The sequence below is a fragment of the Thamnophis sirtalis genome, unplaced genomic scaffold (assembly GCF_051295495.1).
Source record: "Thamnophis sirtalis isolate CommonGarterSnake01/CBP01778 unplaced genomic scaffold, rThaSir2_p1.2 scaffold_6, whole genome shotgun sequence".
In the NCBI taxonomy this organism is placed as follows: Eukaryota; Metazoa; Chordata; class Lepidosauria; order Squamata; family Natricidae; genus Thamnophis; species Thamnophis sirtalis.
In genome coordinates this window covers 96,588,329-96,614,427 of record NW_028261386.1, presented here as the reverse complement: position 1 = coordinate 96,614,427, position 26,099 = coordinate 96,588,329, and the positions used below count along the sequence as shown (strand labels likewise).

The window sequence follows — 26,099 nt, the reverse complement described above, 5'->3', positions numbered from 1 at the left end:
GGAATACAAATTACAGAACTCTCAGCACCTGGTTGGTGTGTAGTGCCACTTGAAAGCGTCTAATAAAAGAAAGACCACCACTTCTCCAGCTAACTCTGTTCAGCTGATTTTATTGGTTAGGATATTGTTTATTGGTTAGGATGTTTTTTCTAACATTCCACAGGATGTCTTAATTACTGAATCCAGCAATGGTTCTTAAAGGAATGAAATCTCTCCTTTGGATACTTTCCCATTATCATCCTTATTCAAGAAAGCTTAAAAAGACAATTTTCATCTCCCTTATCCAACTTAAGATAAGTACTGTTTTAAAAGTAATATTCATTCAATCAGTATACATTTTAAAGAATGGCAAATTTTAATCCCAACAATATTTAATGGCAAAATTAAAGAAATAATGTTGGGGAATTATTATGTTTTTGCTCGCATCTATAAAAAGTATAATATACCGCCAACACTTTGTCGGTATACTATAGTTGTATAAAATTGTATGCTTGAAAGTATAGGACCATGGTGGCGAACCTATGGCATGCACACCGGACAGCTGGCCTTCATGCATGCGGGAGCGCCAACCAGTTGTTTGACGAGCCCATGCCAGAAATTGGACATTTGGGTGCTGGGATACGCATGTGCGATGGAACACTGCTTTTTTGGGTTTTGATGCTCCTCCGCGCACAAAGGCCAGCGAAACCGCATGTTCCTCGCAGGATGGTTTTGCGTGCCATTTTCGGCATGTAGGTACGAAAAAGGTTAGCCATCACTGGTATAGGTAGACCTCAATTTACAACCATTTGTTTAGTGACTGTTTGAAGTTACAACGGCACTGAAAAAGTGAGTTATAGCCATTTTTCACCCCCATGGTCACGTTAGAAAAATTTGGGTGCTTGACAACTGGCATGTATTTATGACAGTTGTACTGTCCCAGGGTTACATGATCACCATTTATAACCTTCCCAGCCAGTTTTCCACAAAAAATGTCAATGGGGGAAGCAGGATTCACTTAACGACCACATGATTCACTTAGCAACTGCAGTGATTCGCTTAACAACTGTGGCAAAAATGTCACTCACTCACTTAGCTGTTTTACTTTGTAACAGACGTTTTGGGCTCCATTGTGGTTATAAGTCGAGGATTACCTGCATATATATTTATTTTAAAAATGACAATGTCATGTCATGACCAGCAATGGCAGAGTGTATTAGAAATAGAAAAATTTGGAAACAAAATTCCCAAATCAAGAATTTCTGTAGAATTTGCAAACTCAACAAATGCTGACGTTGCTTCTCGGCAAAGTCTGATGATGTAAGCCATACAAAGTGTCCCTTTTTGTTGACATTCCATTGACTGGAAAGAAACTCTGTTCTTTTCCCCATATTTAAAAAATGGAAACAACGAGAGTGCAGGCAGTTCAGGAGGGCACAAGAAAGAATTGGTCAAGAAGTTTCCCAAAGGACCTAGAAAGTCTATTCCTGACAGATTTTGCTTACAGAAGTCTGACATAGTGATATATTGCTTATGTTTGTGCTTCCCTCCTGAGATATATCATAAAATTAGATTGATATGTTTAAGTGTCAATGTATAACAATTTCAGTGTTTTTTTATTTTAATTTTAAGCTCCACAGGATAGGATGATCATAGACATTTTGGTTAACAATGTAAGAAGCCCCACTGGATCAGGTACCTAAAGTGGCCAACAGGAACATCTTGGGCTGGAACATTCTTCTGATATTGCTTCTTAGCAATCACCGTTTATGATGTACTGCCCATGGTCCAGGAGGTAATGATCAGGCATCAATATTAATGGCTATTGATAATCTGATTTTCCATGAATCTGCCCTTTAGCACCATCCAAATTGGCTGCTATTTTCCACAACTACTGTTTATGGATGTCTAATATGAAAAATTATTTCCTTCTCTTAGTCCTAAACATTTCTATGTATAGTTTCAATAGATGACCTTGAGTTTTAACAGTGAAAGAATAACAGGCGTGATATCCATATCATGTGCAATTTTATCTCCCTTTTATGTGCCTCCTTTGTTCTAAGGTGTAGAGCTCCAATTGCTATAATCTTGCCTTGTAATGGTGGTATCCTCCCATCTCATTATTTTGAACATTTTTTTTTATTTTTGCAAAATCTTTTCTAGCTAGCTATACAAAAACCATATGCATTGCTGGGAAATAAGGATAAAGTGCGAAAGATACGTTTCAAATAAAAGAAAAAAATGTAAAATGAAGGTGATGTGTTTGTACTGCTAGCAGTTTATTTTGTTTGTGTTGGATGTAACTTTCAGTTCAGTTCAGTGCTGAGTTTGCTTTTGCAATGTTCTCAACATCAATTGGGCTGGTGCCAAGATGGCCTCTTACCCACATTATATTGCATCTAAAAACCTATTGCCTGAAAACTAAGGAACACATGGAGAAGGAAGTATAAGATGCATCAGAGTATAAGACGCACCAAGGTTTTGAAGAGGCAAATTAAAAAAAAAGTTTTTGCACTCTGCAATCCTCCCGAAAACGGCCCGTTTTCCACGAAAAAAGGGCATTAGGAAGCTTATAGAGTGCTCCTGGGGGCTGGGCAAAATTGAACAAAAAATGGTCCATTTTTTGCTCATTTCAGCCCTCCCCAGCCCCCAGGAGCTCTCTGAAAGCCCACTACAAGCTATGCACAGCCATTTTGGTGAAGGGTTGGGTTTCAGGAGGCAAAAAAATACTGTATTCAGTTTATAAGACGCACCCAGATTTTCAGCCTCTTTTTTGAGGAAAAAAGGTCCGTCTTATACTCTGAAAAATACCTTACTATAAACATTGGTAAAAAGTAACTACGATTTGATATGCAACAACTATCACTCTCTTCACAGTTTCCATGTAAATGTATTCCGATCTTATATACAAACACACAGATGACCCTTAATACAATGTTTTAAGGAGAGAAGGTTTGAAATATATGAAGAGGATGGGATGGTTGGAAAGGGAATAAACAAAGGTTGGTTTTATCTTCTTTTCCACCTCCACAAAATGATCTGTTTTGCTCTCTCTTCACATTCTTTATTTAGCTGGTCTTGAACCAGTTGCACATGAGAATTGGACCATTGATCCAGAACAGCACAATACCTCTGTCTGTACCATATTGATGCGTCGTGAACGTAAGGCTTTGACACAGTTGTAGATGTCTACAACACCTTCTCTTTCTGCCATGTCTAACATGATGTCAATTACAATATAGCATCCGGTTCGCCCAGCTCCAGCACTAGAGTAAATCAGAAAACATACATATTTTTTAAAAAAATTACAACCATCCCAAATAAATCAGAAATCTAATATCTAATAAAACATCTAATGTTTTATATTTTTAAAAAATCCAGTATTTTATTTTGTGAAATAGGAATGGTTTTTGGCTAAAGTAAATACATAATTAGATAGGCATTTTCAATGTTATTGATGAACATACTGTAATCACTTTGCAAAGCAGAAAAAAAGGCTTAAAATTGGTTAAGTGAGACATATTAATATTACTTTTAGTTTACTTGTACTGTTGTCATTTCTCTCTGTTAAAGTGACACAGACATTTCCAGTGGAAATCTTTTGAATAAGTTTTCAACAAGGATAATTTATTCATAAAATATTCAATAAGTTGATTCTGAGAGTAGTAATTAAAAAGGCTGATTTTTGTTTTGCTTTGTTCGTTCATTTATTTATAGCATGCATTTCATTATGGGACCAATTCTATTTTTATAAAAAATCTCTCTAAAGTTCTACCCTTTCCAAAGAGATTGCAGCTGATCAGAGTTTTGTTTTCCAACAGCCATTCCCATGTAAAACTGTGGCATATCTTTAGCTAAATTCATAATTCATAGTTTAAAGGTACCATTTAGCTCATTGTCTGGTTCCATATCCTCATCAAAATCAAGATAACTTGCTTCAACGCTACCATTTAGGGAAGCAAATTATCCTTCAGGGGAATTAGTTTCACCTTCAAGCCAGGGATGGTATTCATTTACCTCCCCTACCGGTTCGCAAATGTGAGCACGCACTTCTGTGCATGCTTTTTGGCAAAAAAGGCCCTAAATGGGATTCCATAAAGGTGGGGTGGGTGGACGCCATCCACAATTTCCTCTACTGGTCCGAACTGGTGGAATACCACCTCTGCTTTAAGCTGTACTGACCATTAGGGATGTTTTTCTAATACCACTTACTATTATTCCATGCCTTTCTATCCAGAACAAAAGATAAAGTATAGTATTGATGTTCTGTGTGATGTCCTTTTAGGTTTTTGAAAGGATCTGTGATAGTTCTTAGTTTTTTCTCTTCAAAGCAAAGCAAAACTTTCTGTCTCGCTAGGACTTAGTTTCTAGACCCTGTAAAAGTTGGTTTTCATTCAGTGAAAAATAAGCAATTTGATATCAGACCAGGCTGTTAATGAAACAAGAAACAGATGGAAATGTTATCTCCTACAAAAACAGCTTTGTTTCTTGGCAAAAGAAATCTGAACACAGGTTCATATAAACAGAATTTGCATTTGATATTCAGCAGTCCTGGGAATTATTTCATAATGGCTTCATATTTTTGCTATAGCTAACCTACTCTCAGACTTCATATTCTGGGAAATAAATTTCCACAGGGTTTTGCCTTGTTAATCAAGAAAATGCTGACAGTCCCCAGATCCTTATTGTCTCATATATATTTTTTTCCTCTGAATCTTCCTTCTCAGTCTAGGTATCTATTTGATTTGTTTAATTTGATTAACTAATTTTCATTCAGTTGTTTCCAACCAATTTCTTTAAATGTTTAAGATATTTAATTTTCTTTATCTAGACCATAACATTTTGATAAGCATCCTCTACGCCAGTGTTTTTCAACCACTGTGCCGCGGCACACTAGTGTGCCGTGACATAGTGTAAGGTGTGCCGTGGGAAAATTACTTTATATATAGTCAATATAGGCACAGAGTTAAAAATTTCTAACATTTTCTAATGGTGGTGTGCCTCGTGATTTTTTTCATGAAAAAAGTGTGCCTTTGCACAAAAAAGGTTGAAAAACACTGCTCTACGCCTCCATGTCATTATAGAAAATGTCAATATATACATGCCCAGAATGGAAGTGTGTGACATCTCATTTGATGCTTCCTTCTAGGTTAATGAGAAGCATTATTTGAACATGGTTTTAAGCCAGCTAGCAATCTACTTAACACTTATAACACTTAACACTTATATTTAGCTTGATAACAAAAATATGAAGGCTATTTACTGCATTACAGTAAATATATTCATTAAATAAGTTAGTCTAGTATGTAAGATCAGACTGGCAAAACTCATTTGTTAAATTCTGTTTTTTTTAAAAAACATCCAAGCATGTGATACTATAAAGGTCTTGCAACGAAGTTAAAATGTGAAGGAAATAATAAAACATAGTATTGTTTATTATTACCTGCAGAGGAATATGTTAATTCCTCCTCTGCAGGTAATAATTATTATTAGCAGAGGAATATGTTAATACTTTTCAGAAGCAAGTTGTAGGTCTTGCAATGTAGGATAAAAAGTAGCAATGAGAGAAAATATTTAATTTATTTTATATAATTACCTATAAGTTTAGATTTACTAATAACTTATATATTTCTTCTTTTGAATTATTTCCCTACTTATTAAGAAGTAAAACTGTTGTTTATATAGACTATTTTATGTAGTCTATAAAAAAAATGCCAACCTCAAGTTCATAATAGTGTAATTTACTACAGATTGAGACTTCCCAGGTTGGGACACTGATCTAAAGCAACCTTATACTTTAGTAGTATTCAAAACGGGCCAGAAAACTTTAGAATACAGAAACTAAATCAGACATTATTGGAAATTAGATCATGGAGCTATCTGTCAAAAGAGTCAGTTGGAAATAGTAAGTCAAGCCGTCTGATCCATTCACCTTATATCACACCACAACACGTCACAAAACTTGACAGATCATGCACACATCAAGAATGATAGAAAATGCATCTACCTCTTTTCTACACACCTGCAATGCACAACAATAGGCCCAGCACTTGGAGGATTAGATTGTTTTACACGGCGTATAAATGAAAGAAGGCCTGTTGCATTGTAAGGTACTCCATGATCAGGCCAGCCGGTAAAATGGAACTGTTTAACTTCACGGATTTCATTGTAACCTCTCTGTCAAAATGGAAAATAATAACAAGAGTATTTTTCTTTCATCTCATGAGTTATGGTAAGTTAGTTTTTGGTTAATTTTTTAAAAAGGTGATCATTTTTGTTTTAAACTGGTTAAAATTTATACAGGACTAAAAATAAAAGCTCCAGTTGATTTTAATCAGTTTCCTTTTTTAAAAAATCCAATAAAAATTTGAATATAGCATTAATTACTTTTCACACTTTAATCATTACCTATTTACACTGCAGATATACCAGGCCAATTGTATGTTATCATGAAATTGCAACAATATATGCAAAGTTCCTAAGAAAGAAAAGTTCAGTCTTTAAAGAAATAGTCCAGAAGTCTACCTTAATGTGAAAGTAGCTCTTATGATCTCATTGAATCAGTGATAACTAAAACAATTTAAAGTTTAGATATACCCTTATGTCTAAGTAAAGTAGAACAATGACATGTATACAAGTGAGTAAGATATCATGAATGGAGAGAAACATACTTAAGATTGGAAACTGGAATCAAAAATACAATGGTCTAGTTCCATGAATCATAAAAGCTTGCTATAGTTCTTGCTATTTGAGTTCCTTGACAAAAACCTCAAGCTTGTGTACTCCCGTTTTACAGTTATAAAGAAACCAGAAACATATGTGAAGAAAACCACTGGTGACAAGACCAAAATTAAAACATTCCTTTACAAACCAGCATATTTTAAACCAGACTTCCACAAGCAGCAAGGGCGAGAAATAAGGGAATCTTATCTCAGTCCTAACATAGCACATCAAGTTGGTGAAGGCTAACTTAAGCATCTGGAACTCCCCAATTTCAAAGAATAAAGAGCTTGTGGTTTGGGAATGGAGGTTCTTCTTGTGGAGAAATCTTGCTTCCTTTTAAGCTTGAATAAGGCATATATAAAGTGGCTTAATTCATAATCCATTTTCTATAAATAAGATTACAGGATTATAAACATAGGAACAATATTCATGTGACTATAATGCAACTTTTTTTGTACTGAAATTATAAGGAACCAACCATATAGTATATAAAGGAAGACTAATTAAGAGTGGATAATTAACCAGTGAAATAACTGAGGAAAAGGTCTAAATTCTATGTAGCTATGCCCAATAAAAAAAACCCTGAAACCTGGTCAGCTAGCAAACTATCTTCCAAGAAAGCTGATTATTATTAAAATTCTTTATGGATATTTCTAAGTATATGTATGTACAGTATATGTCTGTATATGTGTATTAATATTATTAATTAAATTTATTTGCTGCCTATTTTGCCCAAGGAAACTCTGGATGACTTACAAGTTAAAACCAATGAATCAAGACAAATATACATATAGAATAAAATTATAAGTTATGGTAAAAATATGAAGAGGGAGAGAAGAAGGTGCGCAGGAGGTAAAATGGGATTTTCTATTAATCCAGAGGTGGGTTCCTACCGGTTTGGAATGGTTCGCCGAATAAGTAGTAACTTGGCCAGACATGTGACCATACTGGTTCTATCCTGGGTGGCACCATCTTTATTTTCTGTTCTGCACATGCGCAGAACAATCTTCATTGAAAAAATGTAATTCCCTCCCCCCTTTTTAATGGTGTTTGTTTGTTTGTTTATTGGATTTATATGCCGCCCTTCTCCCAAAGGACTCTGGTCACGGCCATCAGATGTTCTTATAAACTAAGCCGCGTATCCAGGAGGACTCCCAGATTGTGGGCCCTCTGTGAGGGGGGTAAAATTTCTCTCTCTATCATCAAAGATGGAACAAGATGCACAAATCGGGATGGCAAAAACCACAGCCACTCAGTCTTGGGAGGGATTGAGCTTGAGCCTGTTCCTCCCCATCCAGATCCGCACAGCCTCCAGGCATTGGAACATCACGTCAATGGCATCATTTGGGTGGCTTGGGGTAGAGATGAAAAGTTGGATATCATCAGCATATTGATGATACCGTACCCCAAAACCACGGATGATCTCGCCCAGCGGTTTCATATATATGTTGAACAGGAGGGGTGAGAGAACTGCACAAGTGACGCGGCTCGGGGTCGATCCCTGTCCTTCAGTCAACACGAACTGTGACTGATCCAACAGGTAGGAGGAGAACCACCATAAAATGGTGCCCCCCCCGAGTCATCACAGTAGAATACCATGGTCGATGGTATCGAAAGCCGCCGAGAGGTCTAATAGGACCAGGATAGAGGAGCAGTCTCTGTCCCGGGCCTGCCAGAGATCATCAACCAACATGACCAATGCTGTTTCCGTGTTGTACCTGTGCCTGAAACCTGACTGAAATGGATCCAGATAGGCAGCTTCATCCAGGTACTGGGGAAGCTGACATGCTACCACACTCTTGACAACCTTCACTACAAAGTGAAGGTTGGAGACCAGACGATAGTTGGCTAAATTTTGTAGATTTGTAGATTTTATTAATATTTGTAGGCCGCCCTTTTCCCTGAGGGGACTCAGGGCGGCTCACATAAAATCAGGGAGGGGGAATACAAACATTGACATAGAGACATATAATAAAATAGTAGCAACATACATTCATCATTCGGGAGGGGCGGCTATCCTTGTCCCCAGGCCTGACGGGCTAGCCAGTTCTTAAGGGCTGTGCGGAAGGCCTGGACGGTGGAGAGGGTACGAATCTCCACGGGGAGCTCGTTCCAAAGGGTCGGGGCTACTACTGAGAAGGCCCTCCTCCTTGTAGTTGCCAGCCGGCACTGGCTGGCAGATGGAATACGGAGGAGGCCTAATCTATGAGATCTTATTGGTCGCAGGGAGGTAATTGGCAGAAGGCGGTCTCTCAAGTATCCAGATCCACTACCATGCAGGGCTTTATGGGTGACTAATAACACCTTGAAACGCATCCGGAGATCGACAGGTAGCCAGCGCAGCTCGCGGAGGATAGGTGTTATGTGGGTGAACCGAGGTGCACCCACAATCACTCGCGCGGCCGCGTTCTGTACTAGCTGAAGTCGCCGGATGCTCTTCAAGGGCAGCCCCATGTAGAGCACATTGCAGTATTCCAGCCTAGAGGTCACAAGGGCCCGAGTGACTGTTGTGAGAGCCTCCCGATTCAGGTAGGGTCGCAACTGGCGCACCAGGCGAACCTGGGCGAATGCCCCCCTGGTCACAGCCGTCAAGTGGTGGTCAAACGATAGCTGTGGATCCAGGAGGACTCCCAAGTTGCGAACCCTCTCTGAGGGGTATAGAATTTGACCCCCCAGCCTGAGTGATGGAATATTGATCGAATCTTTGGGAGGGAAGCACAACAGCCACTCGGTCTTTTCTGGGTTGAGCACAATCTTGTTAACCCTCATCCAGTCCATAACGGCTTCAAGGCCTCGGCTCATCACGTCTGCCGCTTCATTGAGTTGGCACGGGGCGGACAGATACAGCTGGGTATCGTCCGCATATTGATGGTATCTGATCCCGTGCCTGCGGATGATCTCTCCCAGCGGTTTCATGTAGATGTTGAATAGTAGGGGGGATAAGACCGAGCCCTGAGGCACCCCATATGTTAGGGGCCTAGGGGACGATCTCTGCCCCCCCACTAACACCGACTGCGACCTGTCCGAGAGGTAGGAGGAGAACCACCGCAACACGGTGCCTCCCACTCCCACCTCCCGCAGTCGTCGCAGAAGGATACCATGGTCGATGGTATCGAAAGCCGCTGAGAGGTCAAGGAGGACCAGGATGGAGGAATGTCCTCCATCTCTGGCTCTCCAGAGATCATCGGTCAATGCGACCAAAGCGGTTTCTGTGCTGTAACCGGGTCTGAAGCCTGACTGGAAGGGGTCGAGATAGTTTGCTTCCTCCAAGGACCGTTGGAGCTGGAAGGCCAGGGAAGAAGCTGGGTCCAGGGAAGGCTTCTTAGGAGGGGCCTCACCACCATCTCCTTCAAGGTGGTGGGAAAGAACCCCTCTCTCAATGAAGCATTGGTAATCGCCTGGAGCTAGCCTCGTGTCACCTCTCGGGAAGCCAAAACTAACCAAGAGGGACACGGGTCCAGCACACAAGTGGCAACACTGAGTCTCCTGTCCATGCCCTCGGGGGAGCCACAGGGTCAAACTCATCCCAGATAGTCTCCACAAGATTCATCTCCGTCGATTCACCCGAATCTACCCAGTCAGAGTCCAAGCCCGTCTGGATCTGAGTGATTTTATCCTGCAGATACTGAACAAATTCTTCAGCCCTCCCTGCAAGGGGTCTTTCCCAGTTGCTTGGTTAAGTAAGGAATGGGTTACCCTAAACAGGGCGGCTGGGCAGTTATCTGCGGACGCAATAAGAGCGGAAAAATGTTGCCGTTTTTCCGCTTTCATCACCACTAAGTAGGATTTAATATGAATTCTTACTAGTGTTCGATCAGATTCGGACCGGCTGGCCCTCCAACCACTCTCTAGGCATCTTTTCTGGCGTTTCATCTCCCGGAGCTCCTCGGTAAACTAGGGAGTTACCCGGGATCAACACCAGGTCAGAGGCCGCAAAGGCACAATGCGATCTAAGGCCCCAGTGGCCACCCTATCCCAGGCTTCCACTAGGGCTTTGGTTGAGCTGTGAGCAAGCGATTCAGGAAAAGTCCCAGCTCCATCAGGAACCTTCCGGGTCCATCAGGCACCTGGAGCGGCACCTTCTAGTCAGTTCCGCCTCCCTGCGGTGAGGGGTAGCAGTATGGAAGTCAAGCCTGATGAAGAAATGATCAGACCATGACAAGGGTTGGATAGAAATATCCCCTAAATCTAGATCATTCATCCACTGCCCAGAGACAAAAATCAGGTGGAGCGTGTGTCTCCTGTTATGGGTGGGGTCTTGAATTAACTGAGTTAGGTCCATAGCCGTCATGGAAGCCATGAACTCCTGAGCTGATTCGGATGTCTCGCCAATGGAGGCAGATTGAAATCCCCCAGGATCATCAGCCTGGGGAAATCAACCGCCAATCCGGCTAACACATCCAGCAGCTCTGGCAGGGCCGATGAAACATAGCAGGGAGACAGGTATGTAACAAAAAGCCCCCATTTCACAAAAAGGGACTCACACTCGCCTATTTGAGGCACAGTGACCTCCTGATGTCTGAGACTTTCCCTAATAACCACCGCCACCCCCCGCCCCTGCCCTAGGCTCTCGGCTGGTAAAACGCCCAGAAGCCTGGTGGGCATAATTCACTAAGGGGAACACCCCCCTCATGGCCTAACCAGGTCTCCTTAATGCACGCCAGGTCCGCTCTACCCTCTTGTATGAGATCATAAATGAGGTGAGACTTATGTACCATGGACCTGGCGTTAAGCAACACCAGCCGGAGACCAGGGTCCTGTAATCCCAAGCACCCGGGGGTGCGAGAAGGGTGATGAGGGTCAGAACGCGTGATCGCTCTTAAACAGCGAACCCGCATCCTCTGAACATAATTTGGCCCTTGGCCCCCCACCATATCTGCCTCTCCCACAAACAGTAGAAATGGTAAACCCCCCAATGGAGTGGCTTAATGTCTCCCCCGGAATCGCAACCCTTCCCAGCACTCCCCACCCACGGCCATTAGTTTGCTCTGGCCTGCGCCCTGGCAGACTGTGCGTGTGCCAGTCCCAGAGAGGTCAGAGATAGGCTCGGTTTTTTTGCAAAAACAGTTTTTGCCTTCCAACAGCTTCCAGAAGCAATCTGCAGGCTTCAGCAAGGCTGGGGGAAGGGAGTGATGTCAAATTGGCCATTCCTACTCAGTCACATGCCTACCTCATCTAGTCACACCCACCAAACTGATAGTAAATTTTGTTGAAACCCACCCCTGTATTAACCCATCAACCACGTCCAGTGTGGCACTCTCACTAGGGCCCCAAGATAATTGGCAAAGCCAGGTTTTCAGGCCCTTAGGGAAGGTCAATAGGGGGGAGCAGATTTCACTCCAGATGTGGGGTAGGGTATGTTCCAAAGATCAGGAGCCTTTGTATGTATGTATGTATAATAGATAGATAAGATAGATAGATGGGATCACTAAACTCTTGCATGTTGTGTGTTTATTTAGCATGTTGAATATGTTAGACATTATTCTCAGATACATGTTTGAACTGATAGCAAAATACTTCAAAGTATTTTGTTTTTTGTGAAATAACAAGACATAAAATATGACCAAGAAAATTAGTTTGATAATAAAATTAATAGACATGTGAGACGCTGCTTCTACAATGAAAAAAATAAGAGGGAAATTAAATTGACAGAGGTGTGAATAGAAAACAATGTCACGTCATCACATTGTCATCACATAACATATCCGGAATTTTTTCTCTTTCGCTAAACTGGGGGTGGGCATGGCTGCATCTGGCACATGGGCTGTGAGTTTGACACCCCTGATTTAGACAGCTTAGGCATAGCAGAATGAGTGTGTTACAGCTCAGGTCTTGTAAGTACTGTAGTGGTAGACTGATTAAAGAATGGCTTGGATATGTTACATAAATCTTACTGGTTATCATAAAGTAATACATTTACAGCAATTTTCAATTAAATAACAGGAAGCTCTAATCCAGAAATATTTACCCTTTCAAGGGTGAATGTCCTGACAACGTATTCTGCAAGTGGTTCCACTTCCACACAAGCAACTTTGAAGTCCCCATAAACTTCCGTGTCATCAGGCCAATACTTGTAGCACTTAACCTACAATCAACAGGATAGAAATATTTCTCAAACAAAGAAACCAGATGAATCACTGGATCATACACAACACATCATTGTTTTTATTTAGTGGTAGATTGTATTTCATAAATGGAAATATGGGGGGAAGTGGTGAAACAATAAAGGTAGAATAAGCATTTTAAAATGCTTATCAATATAATAACCATATATTTCTTATTTTATACATTATGACCTTGTTTTCATATCATTAAAGATTACCCACTCATTTTTACTTACACTCAATTGTTTTGCTTTTACTTTTAATTGTAAAGGAAAATATATAATCCAAAGAATTATTTGACTTTTTCTGCAGTCTCAAATGAATGGATTAGAGGATAAAAAAAGTTTGGTGCTTTTAAGAATGGTACAATAAAAGAGGAGGCATTGGAAAACTGAAAAGTTGATTATATTGAATGTTTTTCACTTAATTCTCTATTTCCTTCTAGAAGGTGGACAACTCATTAGTACTACAGGCATTAAAGATTGGAATTTGTTCTTCCTCATTTTGCTTTTGTTTTTCTTAGCAATGGAACTACAAAATTTAAAGTGGTTTGGCGTTTCTAAGGAGATACTTACTCGACCCACTTCAACTAAATTTGTAACCATAACAATGCAGGCTGATTGTTCTTGCCATATCATTCTCCAGAAATCATAGACTGTCTCATGCACTGGACCTGGCAAAGAAAGTGCTTATAAATGATTTTTTTAAAAACATCCTATCAAGCTACTATCTTTAAAATAGCTGTCAGGTATTGAAGGCAGGTATGAATGATTTCAGTAATCTTTTAACAACTTCTCCACATTAATAATTAGCATTGAAATATTTCACAGAAACCAGGTTATTAGTTTTTTTAAAAAAATAAAAAAAATAAAAATGAAGCTTCTGTAGCTACTTTAGTGCAAAAAAAACCCCAAAACAAAACCCAATATCTGAGAATTAATGGAATTTTAGAATGGGCTCATTAACACATGGAAAATCATCCTGTTCAGGTTGTGTAATGCACCTACCCTGTTTCCCTGAAAATAAGACCTCCACAGATAATAAGCCCAATTGGGATTTTGAGCGCATGCACTAAAATATGCCTTTTCCCGAAAATAAGCCTTCCCTGAAAATATGGCAACATAGCAGCAGCCATGAGGTGACCACGCTCGCCACCTCCTGCACCTCAAAAATAATAAGACCTTCCTGAAAATAAAGCCAAGTGCTTGTTTCGGGGATCAAAAGAAAATAAGACCCTGTCTTACTTTTGGGAAAATACAGGTATTAGCAACTCTTTAAATCAGCTTCATGTTTTCCAATGAGAACTTATACTACTGGAAAAGAACACAAAAAGTTTTTGTATACTTTGAAGAAGCATTGCAGAGCCCTAAAGATTATCACAATATTTATTATTTGACTTAATTGTCTGTTACTATGATTTTTTATAAGCCAACAAGCATTCTGTCTTATTTCCATGTTGGAAAAATATGAGAATTGTTGGATGTGAAATAAGCCTAGATTTGTGTTGGCCCTCCATTTTGAATGTTGGTACTCATGTATCATAAGTCTTGTTTTCATTAGCTCTTGTTAATATTTCTTTCTTATAGGAAAGTTTTATAGAATTATTGATATCAGTCATTGTGCCTTAAATCCTGGTTCACAAACAATATGCCTCTTCTGAATACCCACAACCAGGAGAGAGCTAGTGTTCACATGTCCTGTATCTACCAAGGTGCTTGGTTGGCCACCATGGATAAAAGATACTGGATAGCATCAGAGACCAAGGTTCCTTTTCTGTAGGGCATGGAGCTTCTTTCCAAGATCACACCACTGAAATTGAACGGGATCCCTCCCCACTGCTATTCTTTACCCATTTTTGGTGGAAAACTAACTGAATAAAATAGGCATGCTAATTAATTTATAATCCAAACTTCTCAGAAATTAAATAATGCTTACTTATGTTATCTTTCAACAGTCATTTTTGAGGGTAGCAGTATATAAATGCATTTAACAAACAAGACTCTCTCTCACCCAATTCACAAAAATAGAGATTAAACTTTTCTCTCTTTTTTATCTGTATTGGTGATATAGACATCCAAAGGAGCACTTTGGAAAATCATGCCTAACGTACAACATTTATTAAGAATTTTACAGTTCTGCACATATTTCCACAAACTCTTACCTTGGGTTGCAATGTAGTGACTTGGTCTCTGGTATCCCTATAAAAACAAATATAGGTTGATTTTTAAAACAGTATGTAAGTTTTAAAAATCAAACCAAATAGCGAAAATGAAGGCATACCAAAATATTCCTAGATACTCTTTACAACTAGGCTGGTAGTGGCTAATCCAATCTACCATATTCAAAAACGTAGTTTCAACCATTTCCAGAACATCGAAGTGCATTGTTGGATGTGAAAGAAGCCCAGCTGATTTCAAAATGTTATTTTTGGACAATGGCACTTAGAACCAAACGAAAAGTTCCTGTAAACATATACTGTGTACATCAAAATGAAGTGGTTCATTGTTTCCTAATCATTCCATTTTTTGAAATCCATAACTGTTGTCATTTATTGAATTCCAAATTTGTTTTTGGTTCTAATTCAGTAAAACTATGAAATTGTTCTAAGCACCTATGAGATTTGCCTTCACTTAAAAATACAGATTGACAAAGTTTTGTTTGTTATTTTAAATATTAAGCACAAAACAACCAAGCCATTAGCAAAAGCTTTCACTATGAATGCACCAGAAAAAAAATGGAGCCATAATGAGTAAGCAGAATGGCTGAACATTAGAGCTGGACAATGTATATGCGTGTACAGATTGCAAATCTACATGCAATGCTGCAATTTTGTGCAATTACATAAAACAAAAGTTTAGAATTTAAGAAATTGTGTGTACACATAATTTAAAGATGAACACACATATATGTGCCACTACTGAACTTTCTCTACAGTACAATTATGAAATGCAGGGAAGGATTCCATATACATATATTTTTAAAAAAGGATTTGTTGATCTCTTAGCTAAAATCAAGTAAACAAGAATTAATCATGATTGGTTAATGGTTAGAATATGAAACAAGAAAAAATATTACTGGATCTTATGAATATTATTTCACAAAGTTTTTGCTAATTATATGATAGAATTTTGGGAAGGCAAGGAATTAGTCTTATTACCGTAACAAATAACTATGCTATTAGCACATTTAAACATGCTATCCTCAGTGATTCTATGGCTTAAAGGTAGGATTAGAAGCAGTGTTGTATAATTTTCATGTATTAAACACATTGCACTCAGTTGGTCAAAGGAACACATAGTTATTATGAAAAAGAATCCCCAAAGATGCCTTATTGACAAATGCATTTATAAAGCAATATATATAAAACATTGCTTCTTCAGTTTTTCCATCACTTCTTACTCAGTTTGACAGGAAATACACCTTTTTTTGATGGATGTTTAAAATGAAGAGAAATCATTAAGAATAATGGATTTGGTATAGTACTGCAAATATTAACTTTCTTTTGAGAGCCGATGGCATTGAAATGCTTATTACTAGCCACTAATGTTCCTACCATTGGCTTCCTTGTTTTTTAACATCCAAAACAAGTCCCATAATAACCTGAGATTTGCAGAAAAAACAGAGAGTTGTGTGTTGTACCTGTGCAGTGATCTGCATTTAAACAGAAAATGTGATTTAGAGTACAGATGCATGTCATATCTGTTGGAAATACCATGAACTAATATATACCAACTTTAAGGTCCAGCTGACTAGTGGCACCCTTTAAAATCAAGATTGCTGCATAGCTATAATATCTAAGACAAAATCCAAGTCAGGATTCTTGGGCAAAAATCCTACAAAATTCTAGATCAACCTGAGAATGCACTACACAACAGGGAGAGAAAACATTTTCTTGCAGAGAAATGAAACTCTCAAGGAGTTAGATGACAGCTTTCAGCAGAATCCTGAAATAAAATCTAGGCCTTGTAAACACAGATTAATATTGTTCTCTAACTCATAATCTTGCACATGCATTCATTCAAATTATCAGGGACGTAGCTATGAAATCCTTTTTATTAAAATTATTGGGGGTGTATCCCCTAAGTGATCACTGCTCTATTCATGTAATGGCACCCATCTATAAAACTATTTTCTAAGTACACCAGTCCTGATGACACACATTAGATATTTTGAAATTCTGCATTGAATTAGATTATCAAAAAAATATAAGCCTTGACTACAGTCTAGGAAAATATTATTCCATTATAGCTTTCATGGTCACATATGTTCATTTGTATTTGTCCAAAACTGTAAGCTACAGTACCATTTGTAACTCATTATTATTATTAGTATTTTTATTATTATTATTTTTATTATTTCATTTTTATTGCAAGTGGAGGATTCTTGTCTTACATTAGAAATATGAGGGTCAAGGATTAGTAGGAGGAGCAATACTGCTTAAATGAATTCCCTTTGAGAACAGGAGACAACTCTAGCCCTCCCTTTATCCCTTCCAGGCCATCAGTAGGTTTCTTTTCAAGAGCAACACACTATATTCTATTATCCAGCTTCTCACACAAAAATAATGGAATACAAAATAAAAATTACTAAACAATGCAAAAAAAGGAAAAGAGTAATAAAAGAAGCAAAAATGAGTCTTGTAAGGATTAGGTTTTATTGACTTAGCTAATGATTTTCATGATCACTGTAAAAGACTAAGGATATTTTTAAAATGTAGGTAAAAGCAAAAGAAAAAGAGCACAAAGGAACATTAAAAAGACTAGATATATAAATGAAATTCATTAATGAGGCATGCACATATATCTAGTAATAAAAATTAGAACAGTAAAGCAACTGAGAATGTTCACTATATTAAATAGTCATAACAGGATGCTGTTATTCACATATAGTGGTACTTACATCCCTGTACAGCCAAATCTACAGCCCAAATCAAAGTCAGATGTGAAAGAAAGCACAACAATGTCAGTGAGTACTAGGACGGAGGACAAGGAAAAGTGTACATTTTGTTCATAATATTAAGAAGGCTCTGATTCAGTTCATTGGAATTGCATGCAAAAATGTTTCACAGAGAGAAGATGGAAAGGAAAAAAAACAAGATAAGATATACAATCTACTTACATCAATATAATTAGCATTAATGTAGTCTGAAGAAGGATCATCTTCCACAGGTTGCAATATCACCCTGGAGTGATCATCTGCAAAAAATGGGTTTCGTCTTTGGAATGATATACAGCAGAAACAAATGAGTGAAATGTAAAGGCTAAAGGTTCCCTTATTTAAGGAAGAAAAAAGTAGACCCCCCCCATTTGACCTGTAATGCTGGTGACCCTTTCCCAGTCTGCTCAAAAATGCCAGGGAAACCTCAAAGGGTATCTAAAATTGCACAGAAGGCTAGAGCCAAAAAAAAAAAAAAAGTATCCACTCTGTGGAACAATTGAATGAAATGAGTGAACAGATATACACACTTTAGAACCTGCCTTGGTTTTAAATCACTAAGAGCAGAAAGACTGCAAGAGGTCTTTCTCAATGATGACCCCAAACCAATGGAATTTCTTTTCTAAGGGAAATATGGCCCCAATTGTAGCTACTTTTGAAATAATACTGTATGGCTCCACTCCAGCTATAAGTATCAAGTGAGATACCAGGCAGCTATTTTCTAGGCTCCGTGTTGCTAAATATGTTATAACTTACTTGGATTAGGGTTAAAAAATACGACAATCAAATTTGTGAAAAAGCAAACCAGCAAGATGGTTTCTACAAGGACAAATGCAAAGTCCTTCATTTGTGTACGGTATAGGAAGGTGAACCATACTAAGGTTCATGCTTGGTGGATCACACAAGCTGAACATGAGGCAAACATATGATGGAGCTCTCAAAATAGCAAATGCAATCCTAAACTGCATCAACAGAAATATAGCATCAGTATCAAGAGACATCATTGTTCCTCATTGTTATTGGTTGATTAGACAACAATTACATTGTGTTTACTCGTGCATTTTAGCAAGGATACTGAGAATATGAAGCATGTCCAGAAACAAGCTATCAAGACAAAGAACCCAGAAGAAAAAACTCATGAAGAACTATTGATGGTGCTGGCCATATTTAATTCTGGTAAGGCATGACAGCTTTCTTCAATATTTGTCAGATGCCAAATTGTTCACACTTGATTCAGAAGGCAGTGTGTGGGTCAATGGGTTTACAAGAAAAGAGATTTTGGTTGTACATCAGGAGCAACTTCCCATTCAATAATGGGACAGACTATTTAGGGAAGTTATGGACTCTCCTTGATTGAAGAGCTTAAAAGAGAGGCTGAATGGCCATCTGTCTACATTGCTCAAACTAAATATTCTGCAAGGTCCTTTCTATGCTATGATTCTGGGAAATACAAAAAATTTCTCTATCAATCTCTTCAGCATTGGCAGAGGCAATGCTATGGAGTAGTTAAAGCAATGAACTAAGGCTAGGGAGAAATATTCTAATTTTTAACCACCAAGAAACACATCACTTACTACTGTGTAGGATGGGTAGACATAATAATAGGCTGTCTAGGTTTTGTCAATCAGCGATGTAACACACTCATCTTCATGATTATCTGTTTTTAACTCACATGCTATAATGTTCCCATATCTATTCTTCGTTCTGTTTTGATCCTTTTTGGCCACATCCCATGAAGCTGATTGTCCTTCAAAGAAACTCTTTCAAAATAAAGAGATAATTTATATTTATTTTAGCATTTTATTCATCCTGACACATTTTACAATAACATTGCCAGAGCATCAGTTGGGTTCTTGGTTTCTCTGAGTTTGATTATTTTGCTGGAGTTAGATATCAGCATATATAGCTTTTTCTAGTATAAATACATGGAAATATTCTGCCAGGCAGAAACAAACCCAGTGCTGGCACTTTGAAACATTCTAGAAAACACAAGAAGACTTGTGGTGGGGGAAAAAAAAGAATCCTAATACCCCTGTTTCTCAAATTCAGCAATTTTAAAATGCTTGATGGGAAATTCTGAGAGTTGAAGTTAACAAATCTTAACATTGTTGAGGTTGAGTAATACTGCTGATGTAAATAAAATGATTAAACTACAGTCATGCAAAAAATACTCCTTAATTAAATAATTACAGGTAGTTCTCAACTTACAACTCTCTTATGCCTACCAATTATGGTCATAAGATGTGATAGTCATAAAGTGGGTCACCATGTAACCAACCTGGTTTTATCCTTTTACTGATGGTCATTAAGCAAATTACCATGGTCATTAAGTGCTGGGATTTTTTCCCCCAAAAACTGGAAGCAAATGCCAGTTTTTAGCAAAAACATTGTAAATTGGGACCATGTGACCACTGAATGTCGCAAAAGCCTTTAAATGTGGACCAGTTGCTGAGTGCCCAAAATATGGTCACGTGACTACAAGGGTGATGCTGATTGTCAGAACTTTGGAACTGTATTGTAAGTCTCTTTTGTTAGGGGGAGGGATGTCATAACTTTGAATGGTTGCTAAACAACTATTCATAAGTTGAGGACTACCTGTATTTCCAGCACAATGATAAAAAGTAAATGTAGCGTTTCTTGAAGCCAACAACTGAAAATAGGTTATAAAAATGTAAAATAATTTCAGTTACATGGCAAGAATATTGCATACAACAAGAGCTTGGAATCATGTAACAGTGATTTGGGGTTACTGGTAACAAGGTTGTTTTTTAAAAAAAATAATCTCCCATGTAGTTAATGGATCCATCAGGAAATATATATTGTAGTATTTATCCAGTATATTGCCTTTCTCTGTAACACAATGAATAAGCAAACAAACAAATAAAACATGTTTTAAAAAGTCATACCTGCTTCTGTTTTATGTGGATAAAGTGAATTAGTAACTCACATAGCAAAAAAATAAAATCAAATGCTAAAAGTTATATACATATTTCCTTTATAAAACTATCTGATCAACTAAGATTAAAACCAGAGTTTCTGAATCAGGATTCAGGGATCTGTGTTTGGTCTAGATAAGCCATACACTTCTCATTCCAACTTGTCCAAGATGTCTCTGCTTGTGACACATATCAGTACATGGCTGACTGGTCTTGCCAGAACTGGAACTCTTTGCCTGATGAGAACCTCTCAGTCCACCCTCTTTCTGAAGTCAGAGTTGGGAGCAGGGCATAGACTGACAACTGTCCTTCTCTGTGGTTCCTTCCTCCCCAAACTTTTGAATACCTTACCCCCCAGAGATCATGGATTTAGAATATCTTAAAATACAGATTTCCTCCCCCAATTCTTGGGAATAGGAATTGGGAAGAAGGTTGATTTATTACCTCTTTATCTGCTGTGTTTTTTCTTTTAACACCATGCAAGTTACACAGTCTTTTGATCAGGGTGGCTAAAAAAAGCTACCAATATCAATCAATCAAATAGACAAAGAAGATTAGGTTTTTTTTTCAATGTATAAATATTGATGCTGCATATAGATCCTTCAAGGGAAACTTTTCAACAAATGACCTTTGCATGCAAGATTTGGTTTATATAATATCCTGCATAGGAATGTTGAGGGAAAAACCTGTCCTTAAAAAGGGAGTAATATCTGTATGTGGAAGGTGTGTTTTTGACACTTTTCACTCTTTGCAGCTCTCTAGTTCACATGTAATGCTTTTGAATTTTCCACTGATTCATGGCACACAGAAAATGGTCTTTTTAAAAAATATAACCACATGAAATATTCATTTTCATGCTCTTGTAATTAAGAACTCTCTCTCTCTTTGCAATCAAGAAGCTTTACTCTCAAAGGAACTCTCCGCTCTAGGTCAGGTAAAAAAGCAACTGATGACATTGTTACCTCGTACTCTTCTTTGAAACCATAGCTGTCAGATGTTTTCATGAGATTAATATGCTGCAGCAAATCCGCTACTCTGATAGCAGGATGCAGTTGGCCAGTTTGGTAGGGGGATTCTGTTCCTTCGCAGAGATAACGAGGCACATCTAATAGACGACTTGACTCTGCTGTTGCACTGTGGTTTTCATCTGTGGTTATAAGAGCCCAAAGAATGGAAGAGTGTTCAGCAACAATGAAACTGAAATATTCCTGCTACAACCCATCTTCTCATGAGCTCATTTGAGCACTCTGCAAAGATTTGGATGCTATTTTGGCTCTTACAAAAGAAAGCATAATCAAGAAGCAGCTACCCCACATTAATAGAAAAGTGGGAGCTCCCTCCATGTTTCCCCTCTTAAAGAAAGGCATCCCTCTCTTTGGCCTTCTTCATCATTGACACCCCCCCCCCCCCCAAGATCAGGAATAACATCCCCTTAGAGATTTGGCATGGCTCAACAGTGACTGATATTTATGAAAGAAAGCAAAGCAAGGTTACTTTAGAAGACCTTTGGGAAAATGTGAATTGAGGGAGACCTTCCCTGTGAATGACTGTGGGTTCTAATGCCTACTCAGCAAAGGATTTTTCTACTGTTGTGTTAAATGTTTGTGAATGTTTATGTTTTTCAGTTCTATGCTCTTAGATCTTTTAATTCTGTTAATGCATGGCAGGACTCTAAGCTGTTCAGATGGTTCATAATTGGAGCGGCTATATGCCAAATAAAAATAAAAATATGCATCCTCTTTATGTACTTTTTAAAAAGAAGTTATGCTCAAAATGTACACTCAGAGACTTCAAATTGATTGAACTGAATTTTCAGACTGAGTTAGAATAGACACGGGTATGTGTTGAATAAAAGCCTGATTTTGATTCATATACTGAGAAACCTGAAAGTGTTTATAATTGCAGTTCAACTTCTAAGTCCCATGATACTAACTGATTGTATAATTGCATACCACTGTTCTTTGGGTTTAGAGAAGTTTTTAACTACCTTTGTGCCTCCCAATTTTCTACCGGCTCACTTAAACTTAAATATTCTGTTATCTTCATACCAGTTAATTAAAGTGTAGAGAAAAACAATTTTCAGAAAAGTTGCCAATTTTTGTTTGGTTCATGACTGCGGCATTACAGTAATTCATATATCTTTGGAAATTAATAGACTAACCTGTCTGATACAGATTGTTGAAGCATCACAATAAGCAGCTTTTATTGTTATAAGTAACAGAGCATGTATGACTTGCAGGTGCACACCTTAATTTATACATTGATTATAATGCCCTCAGAATGGCTTGGAGAGAGTCATCAACATTGTTTTCTTAACACAGTAAATAGGGCTTGTAGACCCTACTGCATCCTATGAATGCCTTCCACAAACCTTAACCCCTAATGCATTCAATTGAAGGTTTCTTCTATACATGCCTTATTAAATTACATTCTATACATGCCTTATTAAATTAAATTTGCGCTACAAATAAGAAGTCAAGGTCTCAATAAATACAGTATTTCATATATTTATGTCATATATATCTTAACAAAAAAAATTTCATGGTCAACTTTACACTGTATTTCTCCAATACTTACCACTTATAGGAACTGGAACACATTGAAGCATGTTAAAGCAAATAAAATATATGAGACCCATTTAAAACCAGCTAGCTACATGTTACTAAAGCAAGCTTACAAGTTCTAGAAGAATTATAATGGAGTTACTGAGGTAGGTTTTTTGCCATTTTTGAAATCCTTTATACTATTTTTAATCAGCACATGTTAATAGAAATACTTCAAATTACATTTCACATGCAAAATGTTTATTTAATGAAAAACAACAAGGCTAATATACTATATTAACTAATGTATAAGTCAAGAGCAAACACTCACAACCTCTAGCTAAGGCATCTTGCTTCATATAAAGGTGAAAAAGTTAACAAAAACTAATACAGTGATGGGAATATATTCTGAATCTGTCAATCTGTCAGTTTTGCCCTAGGTTTGCTCTTTGAGGTTCTAGTAGATTAACCTTTACATGTCAAAACAATCATTTTTGCCTAGTTGGAGGTTCTGATAATGTCATGTCAAATATCAAATATAATTTAGTGCCTTACTTACTACTATTATTACTAATGTCACATCAAATATAGTTGTTTAGTCCCTTACAACTAGAGTAAGACTCTTTCAATAAAAAGTATTAAGAAAACAACACTGAATCATCTAGTTTCATTTTTATTGATTGCTAAGGGTTGCAAATTGTAAGTCATTAATTATTAAATAGCTAACGCTAAATCAGGGAGATCTGACATGAAGCTTTGGATGGCTCTTACAAGTAGAAAAGAAGACTTAGTATAGATTTCAAACTGATGGACTTATTCAGTGTTAGGTTTTTAGAAGGATGTTTTACAGGTTTTAGAAGGAAACAAGAGAAAGGAAGGAAGTAGTTAAAACCATCTAAGATATTCTTATACAGAGTCTTCATGGTGGTTATATCATTTGCTATACCTTTCAGCTTGATCTGTTCTTAGAAAAGTATTAAGACACTAAATGATTCATGATTCTTATTATTTATATTCATTTTATTTAAAGTGCATAGTCCCTCCTATTGCACTTAGGTTGAAGGTATGTATCATCACAATATTCATTAGCTTTCTAAAAATATACAGATTTGATCCTGGAACTGCCTAGAATGCCTTGGAATGAATGTTTGTTCTGCTCCTGGAAAATGTCTTTGATACCAGTGGTATCTTTCTGGATTGCTTGCTTCAGATGGGGTTGATATACCACATAATCATTTTATTTGGCTAGATATGAATGATAGATTGGTATACTAATCACAGGGTTCAATCTTGACTCCCGTGCTGCTTAAGATCTACAATGAGCCACAAGTTGAGACTGTTTGGAGAATGCCACCACATCTAACATTATTTTAACTCCTGAAAATATAATTTTTCCTGTCATGTATATACAGAGCAGTGACAGTCTAAAATAACTTTACACCACTATCACTAATTAGCTCCATGCTATCATTTAAAAAAAAAGAATGGAGTATGTTCTGCAGAAGGAAAGTTATGTCATCAAGCAACCATACCAGATGAACTACATAATATTCCTTTACTGCGGGGAGAACCTCTGTTGCTCTAAGCTGGCAGGCTGATGTTTGCAGAGGCATACAAAGTGGGGAGGAGACAATCACAAATATGGGCAGATCTGAAATTTTTATTTTTACCCACAGAATTTCAGAGGGGGCTTTAGAACCATGTTAAATTAATTGTAAGATTTCCATCACAGTTTTATGAGTTTTTTCCCTCCCAAACGCTAAAAGAAAGGCCATCATTTTTCAGAAATAGTAATTTGATTGAGTGGTTTCAAAAACCACATAAATGAGCTAAGGAATGTTTGCACCCTGGCTATAGTTTACTAATCCCTATCTTAAGATAGAACAAGATCTATAGGTATGACCGCATAAATAAAGATTCATGAATGCTGCCACTAGCTAAGCTGTAAAATTACAAAGCTAACAATGTGTGCCAGGGTGTGAAAAGCTTTTCAGTCAACATTTTAGAAAATGGGTATTTAACCTGTTGCTGTAGATATTGCTGAACTACAAGTCCCAAGATCCAATGTTTCTGGCTAGAGTTCTCTGAGTTCTTTTAGTACCACATCCGGTGGAACTGCATATTACACACCCATCTTTCAGCTTCTGAAAATTCTTGCTTACACTAGTTTATTGTTGGAAAATGAAACCTATAGATCCTTGTCCTATTATAGTATTTAATTAGCACAGCAAGACAAACGTTCTATTACAATGGTTATTGTTTTTACATGAGCAACCAGCTTTCTTCTGTTATTATTTTCAGATCAGAAATTAGTGACATTTGATATCATTTTTGTCTCCTTTTTTTCCTATTCTAATATCAAACAGACTCCAGATTTGTGAAGTTTATGGACACTGACTCAAACCTATATTTTAAGATATTTTTTTTCAAAATAAGCTTTTATTAATTTACAGCACTTAAAAAGCCATAGCTATGTTGTACAGTTAAGTAAAATAAATACTATGTTCCAATGGTGAAATTCATTTTTTTTTACTACCAGTTCTGTGGGCGTGGCTTGGTGGGCATGGCAGGGGAAGGATACTGCAAAATCTCCATTCCCTCCCCACTCTGGAGCCAGTCAGAGCTGGTCTTTGCCAGTTCTCCGAACTACTCAAAATTTCCACTACTGGTTCTCCAGAACCTGTCAGAAGCTGATGGATTTCATCCCTGCTCTACAGGTAGCCCTTGACTTAAAATCAATTATTTAGTGACATTTGAAGTTACTACGGCATTGGAAAAAGTGACAAGTGGTCATCACACTTATGACCCATTACCACATTCACAAGGTCATGTGATTCAGGTTGGGGGTACTTGGCAACTGGCATGTATTTGTAATGGTT

General features: G+C 37.7%; 1 protein-coding gene across 7 annotated transcripts in view; it reads right to left on the bottom strand.

Annotated features, from left to right (window-relative positions):
- PTPRK (protein tyrosine phosphatase receptor type K) overlaps positions 1-26,099 on the bottom strand; it is a 432,976-nt gene that overhangs the window by 12,442 nt on the left and 394,435 nt on the right. For 4 of the 7 annotated variants that reach the window (XM_087718519.1, XM_087718515.1, XM_087718513.1 and 1 more), the window contains 8 exons: positions 21,640-21,824; positions 19,414-19,501; positions 17,925-18,001; positions 14,968-15,004; positions 13,382-13,479; positions 12,671-12,787; positions 5,987-6,156; positions 3,110-3,245 (listed from right to left, as the gene is read on the bottom strand). In XM_087718519.1, the coding sequence (XP_087574645.1) occupies positions 3,110-3,245; positions 5,987-6,156; positions 12,671-12,787; positions 13,382-13,479; positions 14,968-15,004; positions 17,925-18,001; positions 19,414-19,501; positions 21,640-21,824 (908 nt within the window). The remainder of the gene's footprint in view (positions 1-3,109; positions 3,246-5,986; positions 6,157-12,670; positions 12,788-13,381; positions 13,480-14,967; positions 15,005-17,924; positions 18,002-19,413; positions 19,502-21,639; positions 21,825-26,099) is intronic. The other 3 variants (XM_087718514.1, XM_087718516.1, XM_087718517.1) reach the window with 1 other exon arrangement.